Raw genomic sequence first — 25,859 nt, forward strand, 5'->3', positions numbered from 1 at the left:
GAGAGACGTTGTTCCAAACACACACCTTTATTACACAATAAAACCATAAAAAGATTAATACATCAACCCGAACGCCCAAAGCTTGAAATACCGCCGTGTACCAGCAGCCACTTCTTGCCGATCTAAGGCTGGGCGCCGGAACCTAAAACAGCGAGAATCATCCAGCACGAGCGGGGAAGGAACAACAATATAACCACAAACAAAATCACGCAAAACCCAAAGAAAACACTGCAGTCTAAAACAAAAATACAAAACCATTCCATTGATACACAATAAAAAATCCCATTCAAAACAGACCAAATATACCAAACAAAACCAACATAATACAATTAAAACAGAACACAAACCCTTAGAAAGCGGGGGACCAGTCAAACCCTCCAACACCCGCTCGCACGCATGTGGACGCACACACCCCCAGCTATGGACCCGCTGACGACTCAGCCTGCTATGGACTGGACAGAGTAGAAGACAAACCGAAAGCGCGAAACGGTGCAAACGTCACTAGGCAGCAGAAATAAAGCAAAGTAAAGCTGAGCCGCCGCTAGGCAGAGCAGCAGCACAGCACAGTCGCCGCTAGGCAGAGCAGCAGTGGTTCCACGCGAGATGAAGCAACTGTCAACCACACGCCACAACGCACGGGACCCGGGCTGAACACACCAAGGTAAGATGTCCGCGGACGAACAGGAGATCCAGCAATTAAAGTGACCGCCGAAAAGGAGCTTAGAACGTTGGTGCCAGGGTAACCCTTATAGTCTGAGCGCCCTCTCCGATTTGCTACCCCCCTCCAGAACTTAATTAGGTACACACCTCGTTTCCTTCTCCTGCTACACATATAACAGTAAATTAACATTTAATATTGATCTTAGGAAACAAAGAAAATGCACTGGATTTGTCCAGAAAGCAACAATGAATATTTGTACACTGTTGATTAGCCTGAGTTTGTCCATAGTCAGTATTCATACAATGTACATACATTTCTTTCTTAAGTTTCTTAAAACAGCAACAATGCATATTAATGCACTACTAATTGCGCTGAGATGTTTAAAGGAACTTTACAAATGATCATAAATCACAGTTCAATTTAAAAAAATGTATAGTGATTTGATGTAGAATATGTGTTTATTTGTGTGATTATTCCCCTGATCCCTTTCTGATGATGATGATGATGAGGAGGAGGAGGATGAGACAAAGTGGTCATTAACTGACTGAGGAAGGGCGCTATGCGTGTGCATGAGATCACACATGTACACAAACGAGCTACACAAGTGTCCCGTTTTGGTGCTTTGAAAATGTGGTCACTCTAGTTAAATACTTAACTTGTCACATCCCTACATAAATTAAATTATTTGATGAGAACTGGAGAGTTTGACTAGCCTCTGAACCTCCATCCTCTCAGTCAACGCAAGCAGGATCGTTAATTTTGTTATTGCTTGGTGAAGGTTTTTTTAAATGTCAAGAGTAACTATTATTAAATAGTAAACCTGAAAGAGATTGTTCCTGAGGTAATGTACTCTATGCCTTAAGAGAGACTCCAGCTGGAATACACTTAATCTAATGAACGCAATCGGCAAAGGTAATATACAATTTCAGAGTAATGTAATACATAGTCTTACTCTCCAGCTAATAGGCCAGTGAAAATTGAGGAATGTCCAGTTCAGTGTTTTTTATTACTTTTTTCCTGAAGATCATAAAAGTAACAAATTAACTTTTTACTCAAAATATGTTCTGAAACATTCTGCCAATTAATTATTTTATTTTTTTAATTATGCATTTTGAGACCAGTTGCAGGGTGGCACAGTGGCACAGTGGTTAGTGCTGCTGCCTCACAATAAGAAGGGCCTGGGTTTGCTCCTGGTCCTTCCTGAGTGGAGTTCGCATGCTGTCCCTGTGTTCGTGTGGGTTTCTGCCAGGGCCTCTGGTTTTCTCCTATGGTCTGAAAGAGTGCAGCATAGGTTGATTGGCGAGTCTAAATGGGATCCATCACCAGGAAATGAGTCTACAAATTTTGTAAATCTCACCCATAAGACTCATTTCGTGGTGATGGGTTACAAATTGGCCGTGTCTGTGTGCCCTGCGGTGGGTTGGTTCCTGCCTGTGCCTCTTGTTCCTGGGATAGGCTCCAGTCCCCCTTGTAACCCCAGTTGAGATTAAGTGGTTGCAGTGATGGATGGAGATGAGCTACTATGATATCTATTCGTATGCTGTGCACTAACAATGAAGAACCGCAGTGTGATTAGCACAACAGAAAGTAATTCCCTTTATTTTATTGCTCATAGTTCATATTACATGTGTGGAGGGCCTTGACATGTCGACCACATTGTGGAACTTCTCATGACATCCAACACTTTCGTCCATCACTGATCTCCGTACCAGTGCCTGACTGTGACCAGACTCCATACTTTCACAAATTGCAGTGAGAAATGACAAACCCATCAAATACTGAAGTGAATGTGGACAAAACATGTACAATGTATGGTTTTATCACCCCACCCCCCCTATATCTGGCATTGCACCTGCTGGTACAGAGGCTTTCAGGAATATTTCATTACGTGAAACAATTGTAAACCCTCACTGGCTGAAACTCATCAAAAACAAACTAGGATGAAACGCTGAAATACCCGGTAAATTTTGAAAAAGATTTGGATAAAGGGATCTTAAATAAAAAATGCTTTGACCTGGAAATCTTTCCGCTAGATATCCGAGGTCATGCTTGGAGGGTCCCATTCAAATCAGCAAACTTTTATCTAGCTTTAAAAAAGTCATCAGTGTTGATCGGTTTTTCCTGCTAGGCTTCCGATGACGATGTTTCGGTGTCCATGTCAACAGCGGGGGACGTATTTGTCAGCTTCTCAGAGGAACCTGTGGTCTCCAGTTCCTGGAAAACGGAGCCCAAAGACCAAACATTACAGGTACATTTCAAACATTTTTCCATAACCACTTCTTCAGTTCTGGGTCTTGGAGAGACTGAAGTCCCTGGAAAAGAGGCAGAGGCACCAGTCCATTGTAGGGCTGAAACTCACAAACTTTGCATAACTCTGGTTCACCATATTTTTGGAGGGAAATACATAACAGTCTTGCGGAGAATAAGTAATGAAACAGCAACAATCCTGAGCCTAGGAATCAAACCCACATCCCTGGAAGACATTAGGCAACAGGACTATCCAAAGTATGCCATTTTCGAGCCTGAACAACCAAAACGTGCCATCTCAGCATCTGAAACTATAAATCTTGCTTCAGAGCGTAAGGTAAGCCAGCATGCAGAGCAGTTGGGGTTATGTCCAATGCTCAAGGGCTGAAGAATGATATGATTATTTTGCTGGTCCTGAGATTCGATCCCACAAGCTTCCGGATGGACAGCAGCACGGAGCAGAGACCCATAACAGAATTATATATAATAGATTTTTTAGGTATATATTTCCTGTCTGTTCATCACTGCTGACTCACATCTAGTTTGCAGTCATGCATGTGGAAGATGATGTTGTCCACGTCACGGTCTCCCACACTGGGTATCCTACACTCACAAAACAGAAGACGACGTCATGGTTACAGAAGCAGGCCTTCGTCACTGTCATTCCCAGTGTCACCCTCTTAAACGCCTCGACGAGTCGACTTACAAGGTGGAAAAACTCCTCTGCAGTAAGACCACGCTAGCGATGACCCCAAGTGCAACAGAAAGCACGAGACCCAAACCCACGCCGACGTAAACTGCAGCTGAGTGACCAAAATGGAGAAACAAAGGGCTCACCTGCTAAAGTCCTCTTACATTAAAAACAGCATCATTATTATTAATAATGAAGTTCTAAGGAACTACCAGCCTATATTTAACAGACCTAAAATGATCAGCTAGTACCTGGAGAAGACAGGGATGAATTGATGCTGGAGCATCTTCCTTTGATGAGCTGGATGTCATCCAGAGCCAGGTGTCCCGGCCCGCCCTCCCCTCTCTCGTATACAAAAACAAACTGCGGGGGGGAGGCAGAGTATTATGGTTACCTTTAGAATGTTACTGAAGGTAACTCAAAGAAAAACACTTAACCACCTTAACTACTACACCACCTGCTGGCTAGATACCATATAGGTTTGTTCCAAAAGTGACATAGGTATGACTTTACATTATAGACAGGTGGGAGTAAGCTAGCTTAAGAACATCCCGGCAGATAAGTGTATGTCCATTTACCCAAAATGGCTCCATGTTGTTGACCGCCACAGTGGCCTCTATCCAGGTGTCCCCTTGGCTGGTGGCCTCTGTCCACAGCAGCAGGTCCTTCTCGTCATCGCCAAAGGGGATCCTGGGTTTGTCGAGAGTGCTGTGAGGACCCAAAGCCAGTCAGCAGTCCTCGCCATGAGGTGTTCATGAAAGGGGCTCTTTTGGGAGACTTGGTTTTTGTCATCACAGATTTGCTGGCTGAGCTACCTGGTGCCGCTGTAGAGGCTGAGGTTGCTGATGTTCTGACCATGCCTGTGGTACCAGAAGCTCAAGCAGCCGTCTCCCTGGGTTGGTTGGAAGACCTCGCTGTACAACATGGCCTTGTCACCCTTCTGTCCCACCGCGCTGTCCACATACACATAGTAGCCTGGCGAGAGACCAACTGTGAACTCAAACACTCTGAGCCGCACACGTATCGTTTATAAATTTGGCTAATATCGTTCTGCCCTTGTTTTGCACCACATTCTCCATGGAGATACGACCTTGGCTGGAGCCCATGGTGTGGTCCACGCGGGGCCCCATGCTGGGAAGAGGGGAGCTCCCTCGCCCGCGTAGCCAATCGGCTTGGTCGCCTGCCTCAACGTTGGTCCACCCGCACAGACTGCCCTGGAAGTCGCAGACTCCAGGGGGTGGGCAGGCTCCATTAGACAGCAGCACGTCGTCAATGGCGACGCCCCCAGATACTCCTGTCCCCCGGACACCCTCTACCACAATCTGGAACGTGATAATGACAGGAATTGCCCAACAACCTTATCTGCAGAGTTTGCTATGTGGTGACATGAAGATCGCATATCTATCAGTCATGACCCCACTTAGCCAACCTTACCCGGAATGCAGACCACTCCATAGGATCCAGCCTGACATTGCCAAGCCTCCACAGCTCCCCCTGGCTGCTAGTCTTTGAAAAAACAAGTTTGCGTCCGCCATCCTTGCTCTGCTGATACACGTTTAGGGTACTTATGCTGTCCCCATCCATGTGGTACCAGACCTGTAGACAGTCACCTGTTCCTGTGATAGGGAGATGGTGTGACCATCAAGCACATGGAATGGGACAGTGAGACTTCAGCAGGATGGGGGTAAATTTCACTTCGATTTACCCGCAGCGAATTCTGGGGAGACCAGTGAGGCCATGTGACCGGGGGGCTGGGAGCTTGAGGAGCCCAGGTAAAAGTAACGCCCAAGGGGCGTGTCGGTGGTGTGATCGGATCCAGGCTCCCTACTGGGACCACCACCAGAACGCCGCACCCAGCTCTCCGAGGTCCAGTCACAGTCACTGTCCTCAAAGTCACACAGGTCTGGGGGTCCTGGGTCCGTTGGATGCATGTAGACCAGAGGAATTAGGATGAGATGATTGTGGTCCCAAAGCCGCGGATCAGCAGTGGACACCAGTAACATTTAACAGTGTTATTCCTTTTAGGTTAATAGATCGATGCTGATAACCAAGCATGGGTATCAACAGCCAATGTCACCAGCAAAGGGTGTACCGGAGTGACGGCAAGCTCCAGGGGTAAGAGTGATGTCATCCAGAGCAACGTCTCCCGCCCAACCACCTACAGACGCCTCCAGCACCACCTGATGGACCTCCTGCAGGGTCACATGACTCTGGGTCATCTGCCACATGTCGCTTTGCATGCCCTGCCTCTTCCACATCTGTGGGGGAGGGGATGGGGGTGGGAGTGGAGGTCTAGTGAAGCAGAAGCAACTCAAAGCCTTCTGTAACTGCTCATCCTGGTCAGGGTTGCCAGTTTCTCAAAAACTTTAATTGCTCATTATCACTGCCCCCTCCTTGGGTGACTCACTTTTCCCACATGTTAGCTGAGGGCTCCTTTAAGCCCTGAGACATATACCTTTCAGTTGCTTACTTTCTATTAGTGACCCTGACACAGGGACCATAATTGCTTGTATGTAGAAAACCCCAAAAGACTGTTGTGTCCGGTTTGTTAACTGTAGCTGCCCCCTACGTCCCTGGCTTGACCGCGGACTGGCCTTACCAGTGTCCTCTGTTGGGGCTGAGATTCTTGCAGGTATAACCTTAGGCTTCCAACTGTGGCACCAAACATGTGGTACCAGAAAGTGATGCAGTAGCCTTGGGGGCCAGCAGGTGGCAGCAGAGGGGACTTCAGCTGGGCCACATCCCCTACTCTGCTTGGAGAGGAGCTCTCGACATATAGGTAATTCCCTATAGACCACATCAAATAAGGGCAAATGAGAAGTCAGCAATAATCCACTTAATAATCACATATCAGCATGTAGTAAAGGCTTCCCCCACTATCCAAAAGTACAACATTCCTATGACCCCTTTTGTAATCCGAAATGGCGTAAAGCGACCAATTACCATTACTTTATATGGGAAAAAGTTTAGAGCATTCCCAAACCAAAAAAATTATCTACGAAATCATACCAAATATGAGTGATGTGTTGCACTGTGACTTTAAAATGGCTACAATGTCACTAGGCAAAAGGAATTTTTCAGCCCTATTAAATGCTTAAGGAAAATATGTGACAGATCGATTATAATCTTACAGGACTACCCTCATACATGCGGTCTGTTATTGACCAAAACGTCACTATGCTGCGCATACTTGTACCTGTACCTATACCTGTACCTATAGAGTACCTATATGTATACCTTTACGTATACCTGTACCTATACAATACCTATACCTATACCTGTACCTATAGAGTACCTATACGTATACCTTTACGTATACCTGTACCTATACAATACCTATACCTGTACCTATACCTTTACCTATAGAGTACCTATACGTATACATGTACGTATACGTATACCTGTACCTATACAGTACCTATACGTATACCTTTACGTATACATATACCTGTACCTATACAGTACCTATACCTATACCTGTACCTATACAGTACCTATACCTGTACCTATACCTTTAGCTATAGAGTACCTATACGTATACATGTACCTATACCTATATCTTTTCCTATACCTATATTAGGCTCGCTGATAAACAAATGATAAAGGGTATTTTTTCTTTTCTTTCTTTTTCGTAAAAGTGAAAATCCTCTTCGGATTTCTTTCGATTAGCGAAAACAGGGCTAAGTGGAGTAAAACAGGTGATACCTGTAATAAATCATGAATACAGGTAAATCATCAGACCTGCAGTTACTGAATGATGTACAGTACTGTGGCATAACATGTAATTTAAAATGAACTTTTTGTCACTAAACGTTAAGCCCTTCTGCTTAGTAATGGTGGCCTGTAGCTTTCCTTCCCAAGGAACAATTACAATACTAGATGCTTTTATCCAAAGCCATTTACATTACAAGGAAGGGTTACAGTTTACCTGACTTCCTGAGGATTTGAACCCACAACCTTTACATTGTTAGTAAAATGTTCTACTTCTTGAGTGTCAACAGCTTAATGTGGAAATTTGTTTGTGGTAATGATGACGGGGAGCAGGTCTGAATCCCACAGGCCCCCCAAGCCCATGAGAACTGTTTGTGGGGTAATTCCTATCCCTTACCTGCTCCTTTGAATTACTGTTCAAAATGTACTGCATTGTTTGACCAGAAGGTGGCGTGTTGGTTAACCACCTGGCCTACAGTACATAAAATTGTAAGACATGGGATTTTCTTTACATCCAGATACTTAAGAGGTAACCAAACGATGGCCTTCAGCTGACCCAAGCCAGTGATGTGGTCCCCCGCGGGTCCAGTGTTAGCGGTGACAGGTGGTCTGGTCCAGCTCTGCCAGACCAGGTCATCACTGGCTGCCTGGACCCAGCCGCAGGAGTGGTCCTCAAAGGAGCAATTGTGAGAGGAGGGGTCTGTGTTGGGGAGGGAGGCATTTCAACAGAAATAGGAGCTGTACCTGCCCATTGAAATATTATAGAAAATAAAGTCATTTAATTAATTTCCTTATTATTGCATCCGCTCAGTGGGTAACACCAGCTGGTTGGGAGTCCAGTCTGCATGGACTCGCTGGGTTTGCACTGCATTCCTCTCACAGTCCAAAACACATGCAGGTAGGTGAAGTGGTGCTTCTGAATCACCCTGAGTGTGTGTTTATTTGGTCCAGGTATACCTTACTTTGTGGGGACCAAATTTCCTGACTGCAAAAATCTGTGACTGTAATGAAAAAACTAAAAATGCAAAAACTCTTGTATTTTCTTTGGTTACTTATGGTTATGGTTAGGGCAGGGTAGGGGTTGAGGTTGTCATAGTTAGCATTAGCATTTTTCCCATAAAAATGAATGAGCGGTCCCCAGAAAGATATGATTACATGACTGTGTGTGTGTGTGTGTGTGCGGTAGCCTGGCATTGCTTTTTTATCCTTTTTTATCCTCTGTAGAGGACATTATGCCTTTGCTCATTCCTCTCACATTACACATGCGGCTCTATTAAGACCTGAGGGTAGTGAGGGCCCTAAGATGACAGCACATATGTGGGGCTGCTAACTTCTGCTTCTTGTCAAATCAAAATCTGAATTCATATTAAAAAATGTTTTTTCCCTGGATCTCTTTTATCCTTCATGTTCCCATTTCTCACAGCATCAGGTATGTGATGAGGCTGCCACCTGGTGGCTGGTAGGATGCCTCGCAGTTATGGAAGGAGATGATCATTAACCCAAGGATAAAGAAGTTGCAGCACACTCCTATTTGTATCTGTAAGGCCGAAGTGGAGAGAGTGGAAACCGTTCTAATACACAACTCATCAGCCAGGCGCACAAAAGACTGTACTTCCTGAGGAAGCTGAGGAAATTTGGTATGTCAGCCAAACTGCACAGTACATTTCTGGAACAACCTTCCCCTCTCTGCAGGACATCTATGACAGCAGGGTCATCAAGAGGGCCCACAACATCATCAAAGACAATACACACCCCCAACACATCGTGTTCACACCCCTCCCCTCGGGAAGACACTACAGGAGCATAAAGTTACGCACCACAATATTGACGAAAAGCTTTTTCCCTCAAGCAATCAGACTCTTGAACAATGTGAAAAGCTCAAGTTAATCTGACCCCATATTCATATTCATTTCATATTCATATCCAACTCTTACTGTAAGTCATTTAGCACTGTGAACTTTATCCAGTGATTCTTCTATTTTTTATACATTTTTTATTTATTAGGCCACCCTGCCTCACCTACTCGGCCCCGGGGGCCCCCATGCTGCTGGGCTCCCAGGCACACAAGCCGTGCTCGAAGCCGCACCTCCCGTTAGGGGAGGGGTTCACAGTGCTGTCCTTCTGTCAGAACACAGTAAGTTTCAGCAAATATGACAAAGTTACTTCTGTAAAAGTTACTGACTGAACCATTAACTGCAAAATAACATCAAAATAATGTCATTCTTTAGATGCAATAGAATCAACATTACTCTGCCATTGTAGACAGTAAATATAATGGAGAGTGATTGGACACCACATTGTAAATGTCATACAGTATATTCATGTCAGATACTGTATTTGCTGTGAGCTTCTCAAAGGCTCCTACACCTGTGCTGCTGGTGTGTGGGAAGCCCTTCAGCGCTGAATGTGAAATTTCTCTTCGTATGGATGAAGTTACCATCGTGTAGCCTGATGGCATCTCAATGGGAGTCAGTGCCATACTGGGGATCTCTGCATGTGGATGGAAGTTGTGTGTGTGTGTGTGTGTGTATGTGTGTGTGTGTGTGTGTGTGTGTGTGTGTGTGTGTGAGTGTGCACGGAGGACTAGTAATATCTGTATATTACTGAAGGAACAGAAATGTGTGTATTTGTGTCTGTGAAGGAGAAGAAATGTGTGATTGTCACAGTAACAGGACAGAACTCCACAGCTGTGTGGTTCTGAAATAAGAAACGTCTGCCCTTGTGATATCTGATGGATAAAATTTTGTCTTTGCATGTGTGTCACTGTTGTACCAAAGAAGCCGCCAGCAGAGGCAGCAGCACAGAATGTGGAGCTCGTCACTGGAGGAAGGAGAGGGACGTCAGAGTAAGAATCCACCTTTCCACTGTGTTCATGGATATATCTGTATTGCTGCAATGCCACTGTGAGTGTATTGTGGGACACATTGTGGCTGATAATCTTATTCCTAAATTGTGTGGAGAAACTTAACCTAAAATATAAAGTAAATCAGGATTCCTAAAAAAGAGATTATTTGCTTTTTTGGTCATTTGGAATCACATACAGTGCATCATTGATGATCAGGCATGTAGTGAAATCAGAATGCTATCCTCATTAATCTTAAGAAAAAATAGAAAGGCTGCAGTCAGAATAACAAATCAACTTAACTGTCCATTCTCACTGTTCCTAAATATGGTCATTTTTTAAACTTTTATTTTAGAATATTTTTTATCATATTAATGTTTTGTTGTACGTTAAATAATGACTGTACCCGTTACCCATATCTGACGTGTTGTTATAGGGACGTAGGGAACGCAGGGTCTCACATGCTGCGATCGATTGGAAGCCCGCAGTTACCTCAGGACGGCAGTAGGGGGCGGACGCGGGGTTCTGCCGTCTTAAACCATATTTTTCTGTGAGAAGTAAAAATGTGTTACGCTTTATTTTTAATTACTTGTGAAATTGTTTATTTAGGTAGAAAACACTTGGTTTGCTTTTAATGATTCTTCTCCCATGTTTTAACACTAACAGGCGTGAGAGAGACGCCGTTCGCTAACTAGCTTGTCGATTGTCAGGTAGAGTTAGAAGTTCACCATTTTAATTAAGAAATATTTATTCCTGCTTGTATTTTGATCATTCAATATAACGTGTTACTAATGTGATTTATTTATGTTATTTTGCTTTTTAACTCTATGGCTATGCGCAGTTATGTCTCCCGTCTTTTACATGGTTATAATATATACTGATTTAATCTAATTGTTTATGTTCATTTACATTAAAGTGCATTTATTTAATTGTATTATATGATTTATGTTACTCATTCACCTCAGTTATGCTTTGAGCAGCGCTGAACCAGGACATTAATAGAACACAACAGGAAGCCTTTATTGTCGGTGTACAGGTAGCAAATACAATATGTAATAATATATTTAGACAAACATATAAAATTTACATATAACGGGAGAGGAACCCCCCTCCCCCAAAAAAAAAAAAATCATCAGGATTACATTTTAATCAGAGAGAAAAACTTCCTGTGTTTGTTCAGTTTGTCAAACCGATTTATTTTATGTCTAACATACGTCACACATCAGAGTAAATAGGGTAATACTGATCAAAAAGCAGAGATTTCACCTTTTTGCCATGGAGAAGCAGCGACATGTGACTCTGATAAGGTAAAAATGATTCCTCCAGCACACAGTGAGCTATCCCAGCATGCACAGGGACACAGAGGAGTTTGTATGAACATAAAACCCTGAATAGAGGGGTTCAGTGAATGAGGAGGTGAATCTGTACAGGAGGGTCAGTCCATCAGAGGAGACTCTGTAGAAGGACAGAGCACCAGCCCCCCAGTCCAGATACACTCCTACTCTGCGGGAGCCTGAGGGCTCTATGGGTATGACAGTCCATTTATTATTGTGCCGGACAAAGTATCTGTCAGGATCACAGAACAGACTCCATGACTTGTCATTGAATCCAAGCCCACAGTCATCACTCCCTCCTTTCCTCCTGATTCCTTTATAAGTCACTCCTATCCGGGCTCCATTTCCACTCCACTCAGCCTCCCAGTAACAGCGACCAGTCAGACTCTCTCTGCACAGAACTTGTTCCCAGCTGTCAAATCTCTCTGGATGATCAGGATATGGCTGCTCTTTCCCCCATGACACCTTCCTGTTCCCCTCTGACAGAGACAGGCGGCTGTGTGCTGTGTTGGGGTCCAACGTCAGCTGGCAGGCGTCTGTAGGCAAGAGGAAGAGCGATTAATCCCACGACGAAGCCCAGCATCTCCATCATTATCACTGTCACACCTCACACACTCACTAACGCAGAACTCGCTCCAATACACACATTTCATTCCCAATATACTCATGTGAGACTATGAGACTCGCTGGGGACCGAACTGCACTTTAGTCTGCGCTATATTATTCTGTACGATACATAAAATATAAACACAGCACAGCGTCCCCTAAGGAAGCAGGAATTAAAGTATGTGAAATAGCTCAGGAAATGTCGGACGGCCGCGCGACGCCGGCGGGAAAACGCGCCGAAATGCTGCGCGTGCTAAAGTAACAGGTTTAATTACAGGTAAAAAACAATATAAACAACATTAATCAAACACGTTAAATATGAAACTGTCCCCCAAAAAGTACCACTAAACGTTAATTTGTATTTACTTCAAAATAAGAACTTCCTTCAAACCACTTCGGACACAAACCCTCCAGCAGCGTTCAGCGCAGACTAATGATGTGTCGGTCGAGAACAAGCCGATCAAAAGATCCGGATCCGGACCGAGAGACATTCTTATAAAAAAAAAAAAACGCCTCGGCGGTCGAGCGCACCATGCTGCTTTGACTGTGACTGAAGTCTGTGTTAACGGCGTGCGAGCCGCGCGACCAATTACGTGCTGAGGCAGACAAGGTTCATACCATCAGGTTAAACGTAGGGAGGGGCGGGGGTGCGCGTGCTGACGGTGTACAGGTGCAGAGCAGGAGGGAGGGAGAGGAGGAGAGAAAGAGAGGGAGTGCGGTGCGCGAGTAGTAGGAAAGATGAGTGATAGTCGGGTACGAAGGATGTGCTGGTCTGACCCCCCAGTCTGTGAATACATAATGTATTTCTACAGATGTTCATGTACTATTGTTTTTATTTAAGAAAGTAGCCATGTTTAAACCTAAACCAACCTTTTAAATAAAGAATGGAAAAAGAGCACACATAACAATAATTGTGTGAATGCTACCATGAAGTAGTATTAATGATATTAAAAATAAAAACATGCTAACAAACTTACATTTCTGGACCCCTGGTCTGGTCCTGCACTCTCCACTGTGGTCCACACTACAGCAGAAGCAGAATGACATAGTACAGGTGAATCCATTTATTTAATTGTTGCATTTTCTCCACATACACTGCAGGTGCAGACACACATTCTATACTCACTTCAGATTCTCTAGTTTACATTTGGGATTCTCCAGTAGAGCAGAGAGCAGCTTCACTCCTGAGTCTCCTGGGTGATTGTAGCTCAGGTCCAGCTCTCTCAGGTGTGAGGGGTTTGACCTCAGAGCTGAAGCCAGGGAAGAACAGCCTTCTTCTGTGACTCTACAGCCTGACAGCCTGCAGAGGGACAGACAAAATAGTTCCAATAGATAAGATCACTTCACCAGTACGAGTATTACATTTAAGTAAATGTGACAACTCCAATAAATATTTCAATAATTTCAGTGTAGAATAAAGAGTAAATCTGACCTCAGTATCTCCAGTTTACAGTGTGATTCCCCCAGTCCAGCAGAGAGCAGCTTCACCCCTGAATCCTGCAGGTCATTGTCACTCAGGTCCAGCTCTGTCATCTGAGAGGAGTTTGATCTGAGAGCTAAAGCCAACACTTCACAGCATTTCTCTGTGAGTCTACAGCTGTTCAGGCTGGAAAAGGAAACATCTTAAGACATAAATACATACACCACACACAGGTATACCAAATAAAATATCAAAATAAACATTTTTACTTTTAAATACAATAAGTGAGGCAGCATATACTTCAAAAGGAACTAGACAATCCGCTCATGTTCCTCATGTTCCCCGTCATGAAGAATTCAGTGAATACTTTCAATTCAAAGCACAGATACCATGAAAAGTCTAGTGGATCAGGATTGGATCAATGTGCACAGATGAGCAGATTTTGCTACAATACAGTTTCTCCTGTGAGTTTACTATGTCTTTGGCTATTTGCTGTACATTCTCATAAGTCATGCATTCCGAAATCCCGTTCTGTATTGTCCTAAATATATCAATAATTACAGATAACAGTATGGAATAAAGAGTAATACTGACCTCAGTATCCCCAGTTTACAGTGTGAATCCCCCAGTCCAGCAGAGAGCAGCTTCACCCCTGAATCCTGCAGGTCATTGTCACTCAGGTCCAGCTCTCTCAGCTGAGAGGAGTTTGATCTGAGAGCTGAAGCCAACACTTCACAGCATGTCTCTGTGAGTCTACAGCTGTTCAGCCTGGAAAAGGAAACGTGTTAAGACATAAATACATACACCACACACAGGAATATCAAATAAAATATCAAAATAAACATTTTTATTTTAAAATACAACAAATGATGAAGTATATACTTACTCAGATGAATAGATGTTGGTACAATACAGCTTCTCCTGTGAGTTTACAGTGTATTTTCTCTATTTGTTGTACATTTTCATAAGTCATACATTCTGAAATCCTGTTCTGTATTGTCTTACAGAGCCAGTTTGAATAAGAGTATGAGAGTGAACATGCTCTAAAATCCATTCATTAACTGGGATATTTAAATATATCAGATATTTTGTTATTTCCCTGTCCTAGTCAGCAACACAAATAGTTTTTTCTTGAGACTCCCCAGCTGAGAGGAACCTGCATTTTAATGACCTTACAAGGTGAGTTACCCTGAGACTCTGTAATGTCTGCATAAGTTTCTTTATAAAGCTCTGAGCAGCGCTGGGGCTCAGTGCTCAGCACTACAGCCGACCCAGGGGTTCTAGGGTTTTGGGTTCAGTTCCTGCCAGGGATGTGTGTGTGTGTGTGTGTGTGTGTGTGTGTGTGTGTGTGTGTGTGTGTGTGTGCGAGTTTATGTGAGATCTGAATGTCAAGAAAAGCTTAAGTTTTTTTAAATTATAATTTCTTTATATGACTTTTGAATTGCTGACACCATGACTGAAATCCTTATTTTCTGTTTTTCTGTACCTGAGAACCTCTTAAATTTCCAAAATACTAATCAGACAATTATCAATCCTGTCAGACAGGGATGAAATAGTGATGCTTTATTCATCCCCCAGGTAAAATAGTGCTGTCGCCTCTCTGATCTTGCTCTCTCTGACACACACATACAGGTCAGAGTGCAGGGTTGGTCAGCATCCAGCCCCCTGAAGCTGGGGGGGTAAAGGCCTTATTCAAGGGCCCAAAATCAGCATCACTCTACCGGTCAGGTATTTAAACCAGTGACCTTCTGGCCACAGGCACAGAGTCCGAACCCACTGGACCACACACCACACCAAGGATGTTAAAAGATATATATATATATCCTACAGTATATAAAATTAGAAAGAATTCCTAGGTGGTTGTTATAAATACACTCTAATTGATTTGATAAAAGCAGAATCATGAATAACATCTGTACTTCTTTAGCAACAGACGCATGTAAGATTACTTACAGAGCTGTCCTAGATTTCTTGATCACAGGTAGCAGCCTCTGAAGACCTTCATCTGATCTGATGTATTTCTTCAGATCAAACACATCCAGCTCCTTATCTGACATCAGTAACACAAAGGCCAGAGCTGACCACTGTGCAGGTGAGAGGTCTGCTGCTGAAAGGCTTCCTGAACTCAGGTATATTTGTACTTCCTTTATTAGAGAATTGTCACCCAGTTCATTCAGACAGTGGAACAGGTTAATGGTCCTTTCTGCAGATAAATTCTCTTGTATTTTCTCCTTGATATATTGAGCTGTTTTCTTACTGTTATGTGAACTGGTTGTTGTCTGGCCCAGTAGTCTTTTTACCAGACTCTTACTGGAGTTTGTCGAGAGGCCAAGGAGGAAGCGGAGGTAGAGGTCCAAGTGTCCATTCTTGCTCTTTAATGCCTCATTCACTGCAGTCTTCAGCTGATTAGCTGATGAGTTTGACAGAAACATGTATAAAGCAGCGAGATACTCCTGGATGCTCAGATGCACAAAGCAGTACACCTTCTCCTGGTACAACCCATACTCCTCTTTAAAGACTTCTGTGCACACTCCAGAGTAAACTGCAGCCTCTGTGACATCAATTCCATTCTCTGTCAGATCTTGTTTATAAAATATGAGATTGCCTTTCTCAAGGTTATGAAAAGCCAGTTTGCCAAGTTTTAAAAGGAATTCTTTTCCAGATTTAGAGCATTTATTAAGCTTTGTTTCACCGTTTTCCATATACTTGTCATTTTTTAAACTTGCCTGAAAGATCAGGAAGTGTGTGTACATTTCAGTGAGAGTCCTTGGAATTTCTCCACTGTCAGACTCACTAAAAAGACTCTCAAGAACAGTGGCTGAAATCCAGCAGAACACAGGTATGTGGCACATGATGAAGAGGCTCCTTGATGATTTCACATGTGTGATAATCCTGCTGGCCAGGCTCCGATTATTAAATCTCTTCCTGAAATATTCCTCCTTCTGGGCATCATTGAAACCTCGTATCTCTGTCACCTGGTGGACACAATCAGGAGGTATCTGATTGGCTGCTGCTGGCCGGGTGGTTATCCAGAGGAGAGCGGATGGGAGCAGATTCCCCTTAATGAGGTTAGTCAACAGCACATCCAGTGATGTCTTTTTTGTTACATCAAACCAACTCTCATTGTTCTGAAAATCTAGAGGAAGGCGACACTCATCCAGACCATCAAAGATCAATAAAACTTTGTACCTAAACAGCTCAGTAGATTTAAATGATTTCAGTTCTGGGTCAAAGTGGTGAATCAGATCAATCAGACTGAATTCACCCTTAATCAAATTCAGGTCCCGGAAAGGAAGAGCAAATATGAAGTGAACATCCTGGTTTGCTTCTCCTTCTGCCCAGTCAAGAATAAATTTCTGCACAGAGACTGTTTTCCCGATACCTGCCACCCCTTTAGTGAGTACAGTTCTGATAGGTGTCTCACGCCCATATAAGGGTTTAAATATATCATTGCACTTGACTGTAGTATCTTCTTTTACCCTTTTCTTGGATGCTGCTTCAATCTGTCTCACTTCATGTTCATCATTGACTCCTCCAGCTCCCCCTTCAGTTATGTAGAGTTCTGTGTAAATCTCTTTGAGAAGTGTTGGCTGTCCTTCCTTAGCTTTCCCTTGAAATACACACTCAAATTTTTGCTTCAGGTTACATTTGATTCTACGTTGACATTGCAACAGAAGATACCCTGAAATGAAATGAGAAAAAAATGTTTTTTTAAACTCCATCTCTCCATTTTCTAAAGCTGCTTAATCCCAACTGGGGTCATGGGGAGACTGGAACCCATCCTGGGAACAGGCAGGAACCAACCCTGGGCAGCACAACACACCACAGTGACACACACTCATATGCACACAACTAGAGGGCCAATTTAGACACACCAATCAACTTATCCTGCATGGTTGTGGACTGTGGGAGGAAATCTGAGCCCCCAGTGAAATCCCACTTGACCAACCCAAGACCTTCTCACTGTGAGGCAGCTGCACTAACCACTACATCACCACACCACCCCTCTTTTTTAAACCCAAATATGGGAAACTAAATATAATTACATCAAATGATAAACTGAAACTTAATACACATTTTTTCATAAACTATTCTCTGGCAAATCAAACACACGCTGAATGAGGTACAGCTCTTACTCTTCTCCAGCATGTCAGCGAGATCATTTTGCTCCATGGTCCTCAGGATGTACAGTGTGATCTTCAGAGCTCCCTCTCTACCACAGGTCTTCTGCATCTGACCATCACTGTCCAGGTCATTGTCCTCCTCCAGCTGAGGCTCAGAGCATTCTGGGTCATTCTGATCCAGGTACCTTTGGAATTTCATCAGCTCATCCTTCAGAAATATTTGAGCTTTTTTCTTCAGTAACTGAAATGAACAGTTACAGTTTAATTATTATCACTCCGGGCACCATATTATTTTATTATTTCATTTGTGAATTAGTTGGATGCCCTTTGACAGAATCAACTACTTATCTGTAGAAGATGTTTGTCAATTTAGATGAAAGTTCAGAAAATATACTTCAGTAATAAATGCACCTTAAAGATGTACGATAAGTCTCCTTTATGTGGGTGTGAATTACACCTTTTCACTCGGCCCCTGCGAATAAAACACAAATATCCATCCATTAATCCATCCATCCATCCTCCAGCCACTTATCTCGGTTTGGGGGTGGAACAGAGAGCAGAAGTCCTAGGATACGGGTTCACCTGGGGGGGATTCTAGTCCATCACAGGGCACAGACACACAGAGGCTGTCATATGTCATGGGGAATTTAGAAAGTAGCCTAAACACGTGTTTTTGGACTGCAGGAGGAAACCCATGTGATAGACGGAGAGCGAGCAGCTGCAGACAGACATGGGCCTCAGCCTCCAACACTGGGGGGGTGAAGCCACAGCGCTGCCCTCTGTGCCGCAGCTAAAATAGGCATTTTATGGAAAGACAAAGGTCCTGCACTGACACTGACCTCCACTGCTGCTGCTTAGGGGAATAATAACCTATATTTGTATTTAAATAGATGTAACTGCCATCCACATTCTGAGCTTATTTCATTAGGGCGGCTTCCTGACATCAGCTTGCCTATGACAGTATAAGAGAAGCAGTGACATCTAGCGGCAGCACAGAGAGACAGCAGGTAGCAGCAGGAGAGACGGTTTGGCATGTAGCTCCCAGTTACTCAATGACATTCAGGGGATACTTCTTGTAAAGTGATTAAGATGATTTCACACAGATGTCGACTTAATTGGAATAACTATTTCGAGACGGAATTTGGGGGCTCCTCAGCTGATGTCGACTTTTTTTTTGTAACAAACCACGTGAATCAAATGTCTACTCCAAACCATTTATATAAACATTTTAGATAAAATGGTATATTGTATAATAATATAGCTTAAATTTGGCCAATCGACCCATCTTCCCCCCACCCTGATCGGTAAGTTTTATTGCTGGCTATGGGTCTAATGATACGGTCTATTCACGGTTAGTTTCAATAGAAGATTCAGGGCTCACGGCTCAATACGCTCCCAGTGTATTAAACAAATTATGACTGTAAACAGACTAAGATCTCGCTGGTTTTATTCTGTCTCCTTGGGCATGTATATTTACACAGAAGCTGTTTTCAGACTATTTCTTATTTTGCATTGTTTCCCTTATTCTGTTGAACAGCGCAAAATACAAAAACAAAACCTGAAAGCAAACCAATTATGCCTTTTGCGCCCTCTTGCGATAACATTAATAAGTGACTTTGTGCCACAGTACATTGTTACACCCCTACAATGCTTATCATATTTTTAATGCGTGTTATTCTATCGTTTAATAGCGAACATCGAGCCAGACACCCCACACTGCTGACATCCCGCACTTTCATTAGCATGTTTTTGATGTCCCATCGTGTTAAATTCCCTCTCGTTCTCTTTCGGCTCCAAAAAAGAGCTGGAATTGCCCACATAGGAGCCCCTACCCACGTCAGCCCAGGGCCCCCAAAGAAGGTAATCCACTCTGCAGCAACTACCTTTTAATTCAGCACATTTTATTTCCCATCCCCTGCTTATTAAAAAAATTTCATAAAAGAAAGAAGGATTAAGGGGGCGGCATGGTGGTGCAGTGGTTAGCACTGTTGCCTAACACCTCTGGGACCCGGGTTCGAATCTCCGCCTGGGTCACATGTGTGCGGAGTTTGCACGTTCTCCCCATGTCGTTGTGGGGTTTCCTCCGGGTACTCCAGTTTCCTCCCACAGTCCACAAACATGCTGAGGCTAATTGGAGTCGCTAAATTCCCCATAGGTGTGCATGTGTGAGTGGATGGTGTGTGAGTGTGCCCTGCGATGGGCTGGCCCCCCATCCTGGGTTGTTCCCTACCTCGTGCCCATTGCTTCCAGGATAGGCTCCGGACCCCCCGCAACCCAGCAGAATAAGCGGTTTAGAAAATGGATGGATGGATGTTTAGTAAATTCATTTACGAGTTAAAATGCCAAACCTCGTGAGAATGAGCCGCTGCGTTCAGTGAACTGCGTAATTAAACTTTTTATTCTTTCTCTTTCATGGATGGTACAGGGAGCAGACGTATTGCATGGCGCTCTGTAAATTGTGTTAAACTTCATACATATTCATGAAGGTAGGTAGCACCAGTGATTAGAGGGACTTTAAAGGCACCAGCTTCGTTTCATGACAAGCAGCCAACGAAGTATTTGCTTTATTTCATTTTGTAGTTCTCATTTATCTTAATGTTATGCATCATGTCTATCATCGATGTATTTATATTATGTTTTATTTAAAAAATGTAGTTCTTACGGGGTGAAGTGTGCTGACGTACCGTGTGCTGACCTGATGGCGAAACAGTGGATTCGTCAGCCCAATGAGCCACGTCCAAGCAATAAACGCCCATTTTAAAGTACCGACCTGTGCCTGTGTTGTCATGAAGAGAGCTACAGCGACTATATTTCTAGATGATTTGTTCAAGATTTGTGCTACAGTAGGAACTGAGGTGAGTTTACCCTCAAGTAAAGTGTCATCGTAAAATCTTACCTGGCAATACAAAATATCTTGACATTATTCCAGGATCTTATTCCTGTGCAGCAAGAAATTGAAGAAGAGGGTACAGACTGTGACGCCCGCTCCGTCCGCTCCTCGTGTGTGCCACGCCCCCTGATTACCCACGTGTGGTTTCCTGATCGTGCCCAGTCGTGTCTTGTTCTCTGCTGTTTAGTTCAGTGTATTTAAGTCTCTGGTTTGTACTAACCCGTGTCTGTCATTGATGTTAGTCGGCGTTTCATGTCTCCTGCTCCCGGTTTGTGGAATAAACCCCAGTTTACCCCGACTTCCGCCTGTCCGCCTGCTTTCTGCCCGTTCGCCTCGCATGATCGCCGCTCTGCCCGCGATCGCTGCCGTCTCCCGTGACACAGACAGGGTGGAGTGGGTGGGGAAGAGTGACAGGAGTGATGTGTGACAGAAGGGTGTCTGCAGGGGGGTGTCTCGCTTTATTTAAATGCACATTTACCTTTGATCTGAGGGAAATGTTCCCTCTCTGAATCCCATTGGTTCCCCCATTGACTCGTCACTCTTCATGGAAACACAGCTGGGTAAAGGTGAGCCTGCTCTCTCCATCAGGACACTGTGGACAGTCAGAGGAAAATCCTCATTATTTAAACATAGTCCATATAATTCACATTAAATCTTCAGTTATTTAGCCTTCTGCTCTGCCTACATGTACTTTTATATGTCATATAACTCATGATGCAAACAGGCTTGCTTAATATGAAATAGTCTCACCTAAAAATAAGATTCCAGTATTGAAGGTTTAATATCACTGTTACAATCTCAGTTGCTAGACTTGGCTGTCGTTGCTTTTCATTCCTGTTTATTGATTTGTTTATTGGTTATGTGGCGTTACTGAGGGAGGAAGTAGCGAGGGAATACGGAAATGGACAACCCGACTACGCCACTCTGGGAATTGCACCCAGAGAATTAGAATACCGGAGTTCAAAACCCACTCCAATATAGAAGGACACAGATTCGTGATCACCATAGGGGAGACGCAAAGACCATAAACACTCCCTTTATTAGGCTGCGGTCAATTAACACTCCAAAATAAAAACACAAAGAAACCAAAATCACAGCACAAATAATACAAATCAAATCATGTTTAAAACACTCCAATCACACGACAAAAGAGGAAACCCAAACCAGGGAGCTGTTATCGGGAGGGGAATGGGAGGCGTACAGTCAAACACTCTAAGGGGTCCCGCAGTACATGACGCACGTACATCCACCCAAGGGGTGGGCTAAAAGTAAGCAACGCGACCACGCAGCGCGGTATCGCCCGACACGGATCCTCACCGCCCAGCACCAAGCCTTCCCAACGACGCCCCCCCAATTTACATTCAATCGATAAAACACATTAATACTTAAAACCAATTAAAACATGAAACAAAACATAAAATATCCGGGCAAAACAGCAGCAATTGTAGTGACTTAGTATCCCGTTGATGGTCTGGCTCACATCGGTCCGGGACACTCCAAGTCGCGATCCAATACAAATACGAAACACAGTATTAGGTATGCCCCTACTACCCAAACGTTGGTAAAAGGAGACGAGACATACCTGGCAGATTACACGCGGTATAAGTTGGAAAACCTTAAAAGCGGAAGCAACCGCAAGCTGCTAGATTTACCAAGCCCTTGCAACTGTAAGGAAGATACCAAAGCACATTACAACCACCCATACAGCAAGAAAACGACCCCGTCCACTGAGGCCCTACCTGCAGCGTTGGATATAGCCACAACTTCCGGAAAAGGAGATACTGGCGCACGGAGAGTCACATCGCGCTTACAAATCAGTCACACACGCAACCACAACCGGGTCCTATATACATGCGCTGGCTGCAACAATTAAGCAATCAGGTTAATGAAATTACCGTGCCCCAACCAGATCGCACCCTCCAGCTCCACCTCATTACAGTTAGTTTATGCTAAACTTCGTTACTTGTGACCATTTCTGATAGGATGGATGATCTGTTTGTTCCCTCTAGTATAAAAGAACTGGCTGATTGGGGGATAAAAAGGAGGAGAATGAAGATGCTGAGGCCTTTTTATTAATCTACACGTATTAACATGTTCCACACTGAGTCAGCCCTGGCTAGGAGCCCTTTCTGCTTTGTTTTTATGGACTGGCTCAATTGTCAGGTGCACTATGCTGTAGGAAGTGACACGAGTTCTTACGAGGTAGCATCTGGCATGGCGACGTGCTTCTGAATATGAAAACATCTACACTGTAGTAATTAATTATCTCCGCCAGCTTAGGACAGCCTAAATGATAAGAATATAAACTTATTTATATTGCATCAACAATCCCAATCTGAAGAAGCCTAAAGAGGATCTGGTCAGCTTGCTCAGTTTCTTCGACAAGTGTTTCCAGAGGATCATCATGGGGAAACCCAAGGTTCCGGATCTCACCACTACGCCGACGACTAGCAAAACTACTCTGTCTACCAAGAGGAGCCGGCCTGAGGATTCGCCCCAAGTTGCCTATTCACCTGGCCAAGAATTTGCAAACGTTCTGGACTCTATAAACAAGAAACTATGTAGCTTTAAGGAATGTATGTCCTTGTTGGAAATCCTCCTCAGAGAGTTCCAAGAGTAATGGGGGTCTTTAGAGTTCAGCCAACAATAAGTCGAAACATCCATCCATTTTCCAAACCGCTTATCCTACTGGGTCGCGGGGGGTCCGGAGCCTATCCCGGAAGCAATAGGCACGAGACAGGGAACATCCCAGGATGGGGGGCCAGCCCATCGCAGGGCACACTCACACACCATTCACTCACACATGCACTCCTATGGGCAATTTAGCAACTCCAATTAGCCTCAGCATGTTTTTGGACTGCGGGGGGAAACCGGAGTCCCCAGAGGAAACCCCACGACGACATGGGGAGAACATGCAAACTCCACACACATGTAACCTAGGCGGAGACTCGAACCCGGGTCCCAGAGGTGTGAGGCAACAGTGCTCACCACTGCACCACCATGCCACCCCCGATGTATTTATGTTATGTTTTATTAAAAATATGTAGTTCTCACGGGGTGAAGTGTGCTGGCGTACCGTGTGCTGACCTGATGGCGAAACGGTGGATTCATCAGCTGAATGAGCCACGTCCAAGCAATAAACACCCGTTTTTTAAAGTACCGACCTGTGCCTGTGTTGTCATGAAGAGAGCTACAGCGACTATATTTCTAGGTGATTTGTTCATGATTTGTGCTACAGTAGGAACTGAGGTGAGTTTACCCTCAAGTAAAGTGTCATCGTAAAATCTTACTTTGCAATATAAAATATCTATATTATTCCAGGATCTTATTCCTGTGCAGCAAGAAATTGAAGAAGAGGGTACAGACAGGGTGGAGTGGGTGGGGAAGAGTGACAGGAGTGATGTGTGACAGAAGGGTGTCTGCAGGGGGGTGTCTCGATTTATTTAAATGCACATTTACCTTTGATCTGAGGGAAATGTTCCCTCTCTGAAGTGGACTGGTCGGTCCATTGACCTGTCACTCTTCATGGAAACACAGCTGGGAACAGGTGAGCCTGCTCTCTCCATCAGGACACTGTGGACAGTCAGAGGAAAATCCTCATTATTTAAACATAGTCCATATAATTCACATTAAATCTTCAGTTATTTAGCCTTCTGCTCTGCCTTCATGTACTTTCATATCCCATGAAGCTCTTATGCAAACAGGCTTGTTTACAGTTAGTCTTAATGTGAAATAAATTGTCTCGCTCATAGTTAAGATTCCAATATTAAAGGTTTAATATCACTGTTACAGTCTCAGTTGCTAGACTTGGCTGTCGTTGCTTTTTATTCCTGTTTAATGATTTATTTGTTTATATGTTTATTGGTTAGTTTATGCTCCACTTCATTATTTGTGACCATTTCTGATAGGTTGGATGATCTGTTTGTTCCCTCTAGTATAAAAGAACTGGCTGATTGGGGAAGAAAAAGGAGGAGAATGAAGATGCTGAGGTCTTTTTATTAATCTACACATAGTAACATGTTCCACCCTGAGCCCTGGCTAGGAGCCCTTTCTGCTTTGGTATTATGGTCTGACTATAGACCCAGAGAGACATGCATGCCAGTGGGCTGTAACAGTCGTTTTACCATAAATCACAATGTTCTTCACAACACGACTTTGACAGTGTTCCTGTCTTATTCGAGTATCTTCAAACAGGACGGTTTGGAGACAAAGTAAGAGAGGTGATATTAAGATGGTTTGGGCCTGTGCAGAGGAGAGAGGCCAGGCAAGGGGAGAAGAGGAAGAGCAACGAGAAAGTATGTGGATGAGGGGAGGGAGGACATGCGGGTGGTTGGAGAGATAGATGAAGATGCAGAGGACTGAGGGAGAAGGAGACAGATGATCCACTGTGGTGACGCCTAATGGGAGCAGATGGAAGCAGATGGAGAAGAAGAAGAAGCCTGGTCCATTAAACATGTTGAAACTGAAGCATCAATCTGAGCAAATCTAATGAGTCCATAAGAATGAATTTATGTTTTATCAAAGCAGAAACGTCCATCCCAGAAGAGGACAATCTATTGTCCAGTCCTCCTTAATCGATATACTGCAGTGCGCAAGTGAGCCTGCTTTTCTCCAGCTTTATGCTGAGGATTGATATTTACAACATACTTTTCAATTAATTAACTTCCCATTCCAGCTTGCAGAAAGTCCGTTTTTACAGTAATCTGCATCCCTTTACCTCAGGTGTAATTTATATAGAATACAGTCAGAACTTCTGTTGAAATTCTCAAAGACAATGAGATTTGAAAAAGTAAAACAATTATACATTGATTACAAACTTTTTCCTCATAGCTTGTGTGTGCCTTCTGACTGAGAATCTTAGTGTTATAAACAGTGTCAGTTTAAATGCACATTTACCGATGAGCTGATGGAGAAGGTCCCTCACTGAGGGTGACTGGTTCCATCATTGACTTGTTGCTCTTCATGGTAACACAGCTGGGTCCACGTGAGCTTGCTCTCTCCAAAAGGACACTGTGGAGAGTGAGAGGAAAGACCCTCAATATATAAATATAATTCATATGAGGTCAGCATCACATTAAACCTTCAGCTGTCTAGCCTCCTGCTCTGCCTTCCTGTACTTTGATATTCTGTGAAGCTCTTGATGCAAACATAATTGTTTACAGTTAGCTTTAATGTGAAGTAAATGATCTCATCTGAAATTAAGATTCCAATATGTAACGTTTAGTATCAGTGTTGCAACCTCTGTTGCTAGACTTGCCTGTTGTTGCCTTTTTCCTGTTTATCAATGTATTTGTTTATATATTAATTTATTTGTTTGCACTTTACTTCATTAT

At 43.7% G+C, this 25,859-nt stretch overlaps 2 protein-coding genes across 2 annotated transcripts in view; both read right to left on the reverse strand.

The window, feature by feature from the left end:
- LOC125739964 (uncharacterized) overlaps positions 1-25,859 on the reverse strand; it is a 262,341-nt gene that overhangs the window by 216,407 nt on the left and 20,075 nt on the right. The window contains exon 9 of the mRNA XM_049010568.1: positions 25,423-25,536. Within this exon, the coding sequence (XP_048866525.1) occupies positions 25,423-25,536 (114 nt within the window). The remainder of the gene's footprint in view (positions 1-25,422; positions 25,537-25,859) is intronic.
- LOC125739971 (MAM and LDL-receptor class A domain-containing protein 1-like) lies at positions 4,539-5,095 on the reverse strand. Its single transcript, XM_049010580.1, has 2 exons — positions 5,034-5,095; positions 4,539-4,921 (listed from the first exon to the last, which is right to left on the reverse strand). The coding sequence occupies exons 1-2, from the start codon at positions 5,052-5,054 to the stop codon at positions 4,598-4,600; spliced, it is 345 nt and encodes a 114-aa protein (XP_048866537.1). The 5' UTR covers positions 5,055-5,095; the 3' UTR covers positions 4,539-4,597.

The sequence above is a fragment of the Brienomyrus brachyistius genome, chromosome 4 (assembly GCF_023856365.1).
Source record: "Brienomyrus brachyistius isolate T26 chromosome 4, BBRACH_0.4, whole genome shotgun sequence".
Lineage (NCBI taxonomy): Eukaryota > Metazoa > Chordata > Actinopteri > Osteoglossiformes > Mormyridae > Brienomyrus > Brienomyrus brachyistius.

Coding starts and splice junctions, on each gene's coding strand:
- LOC125739971 (XM_049010580.1), bottom strand. CDS start 5,054: ATGGAGTGGTCTGCATTCCGG. Junction 4,922..5,033: donor TGGAGTGGTCTGCATTCCGG/GTAAGGTTGGCT, acceptor ATCACGTTCCAG/ATTGTGGTAGAGGGTGTCCG.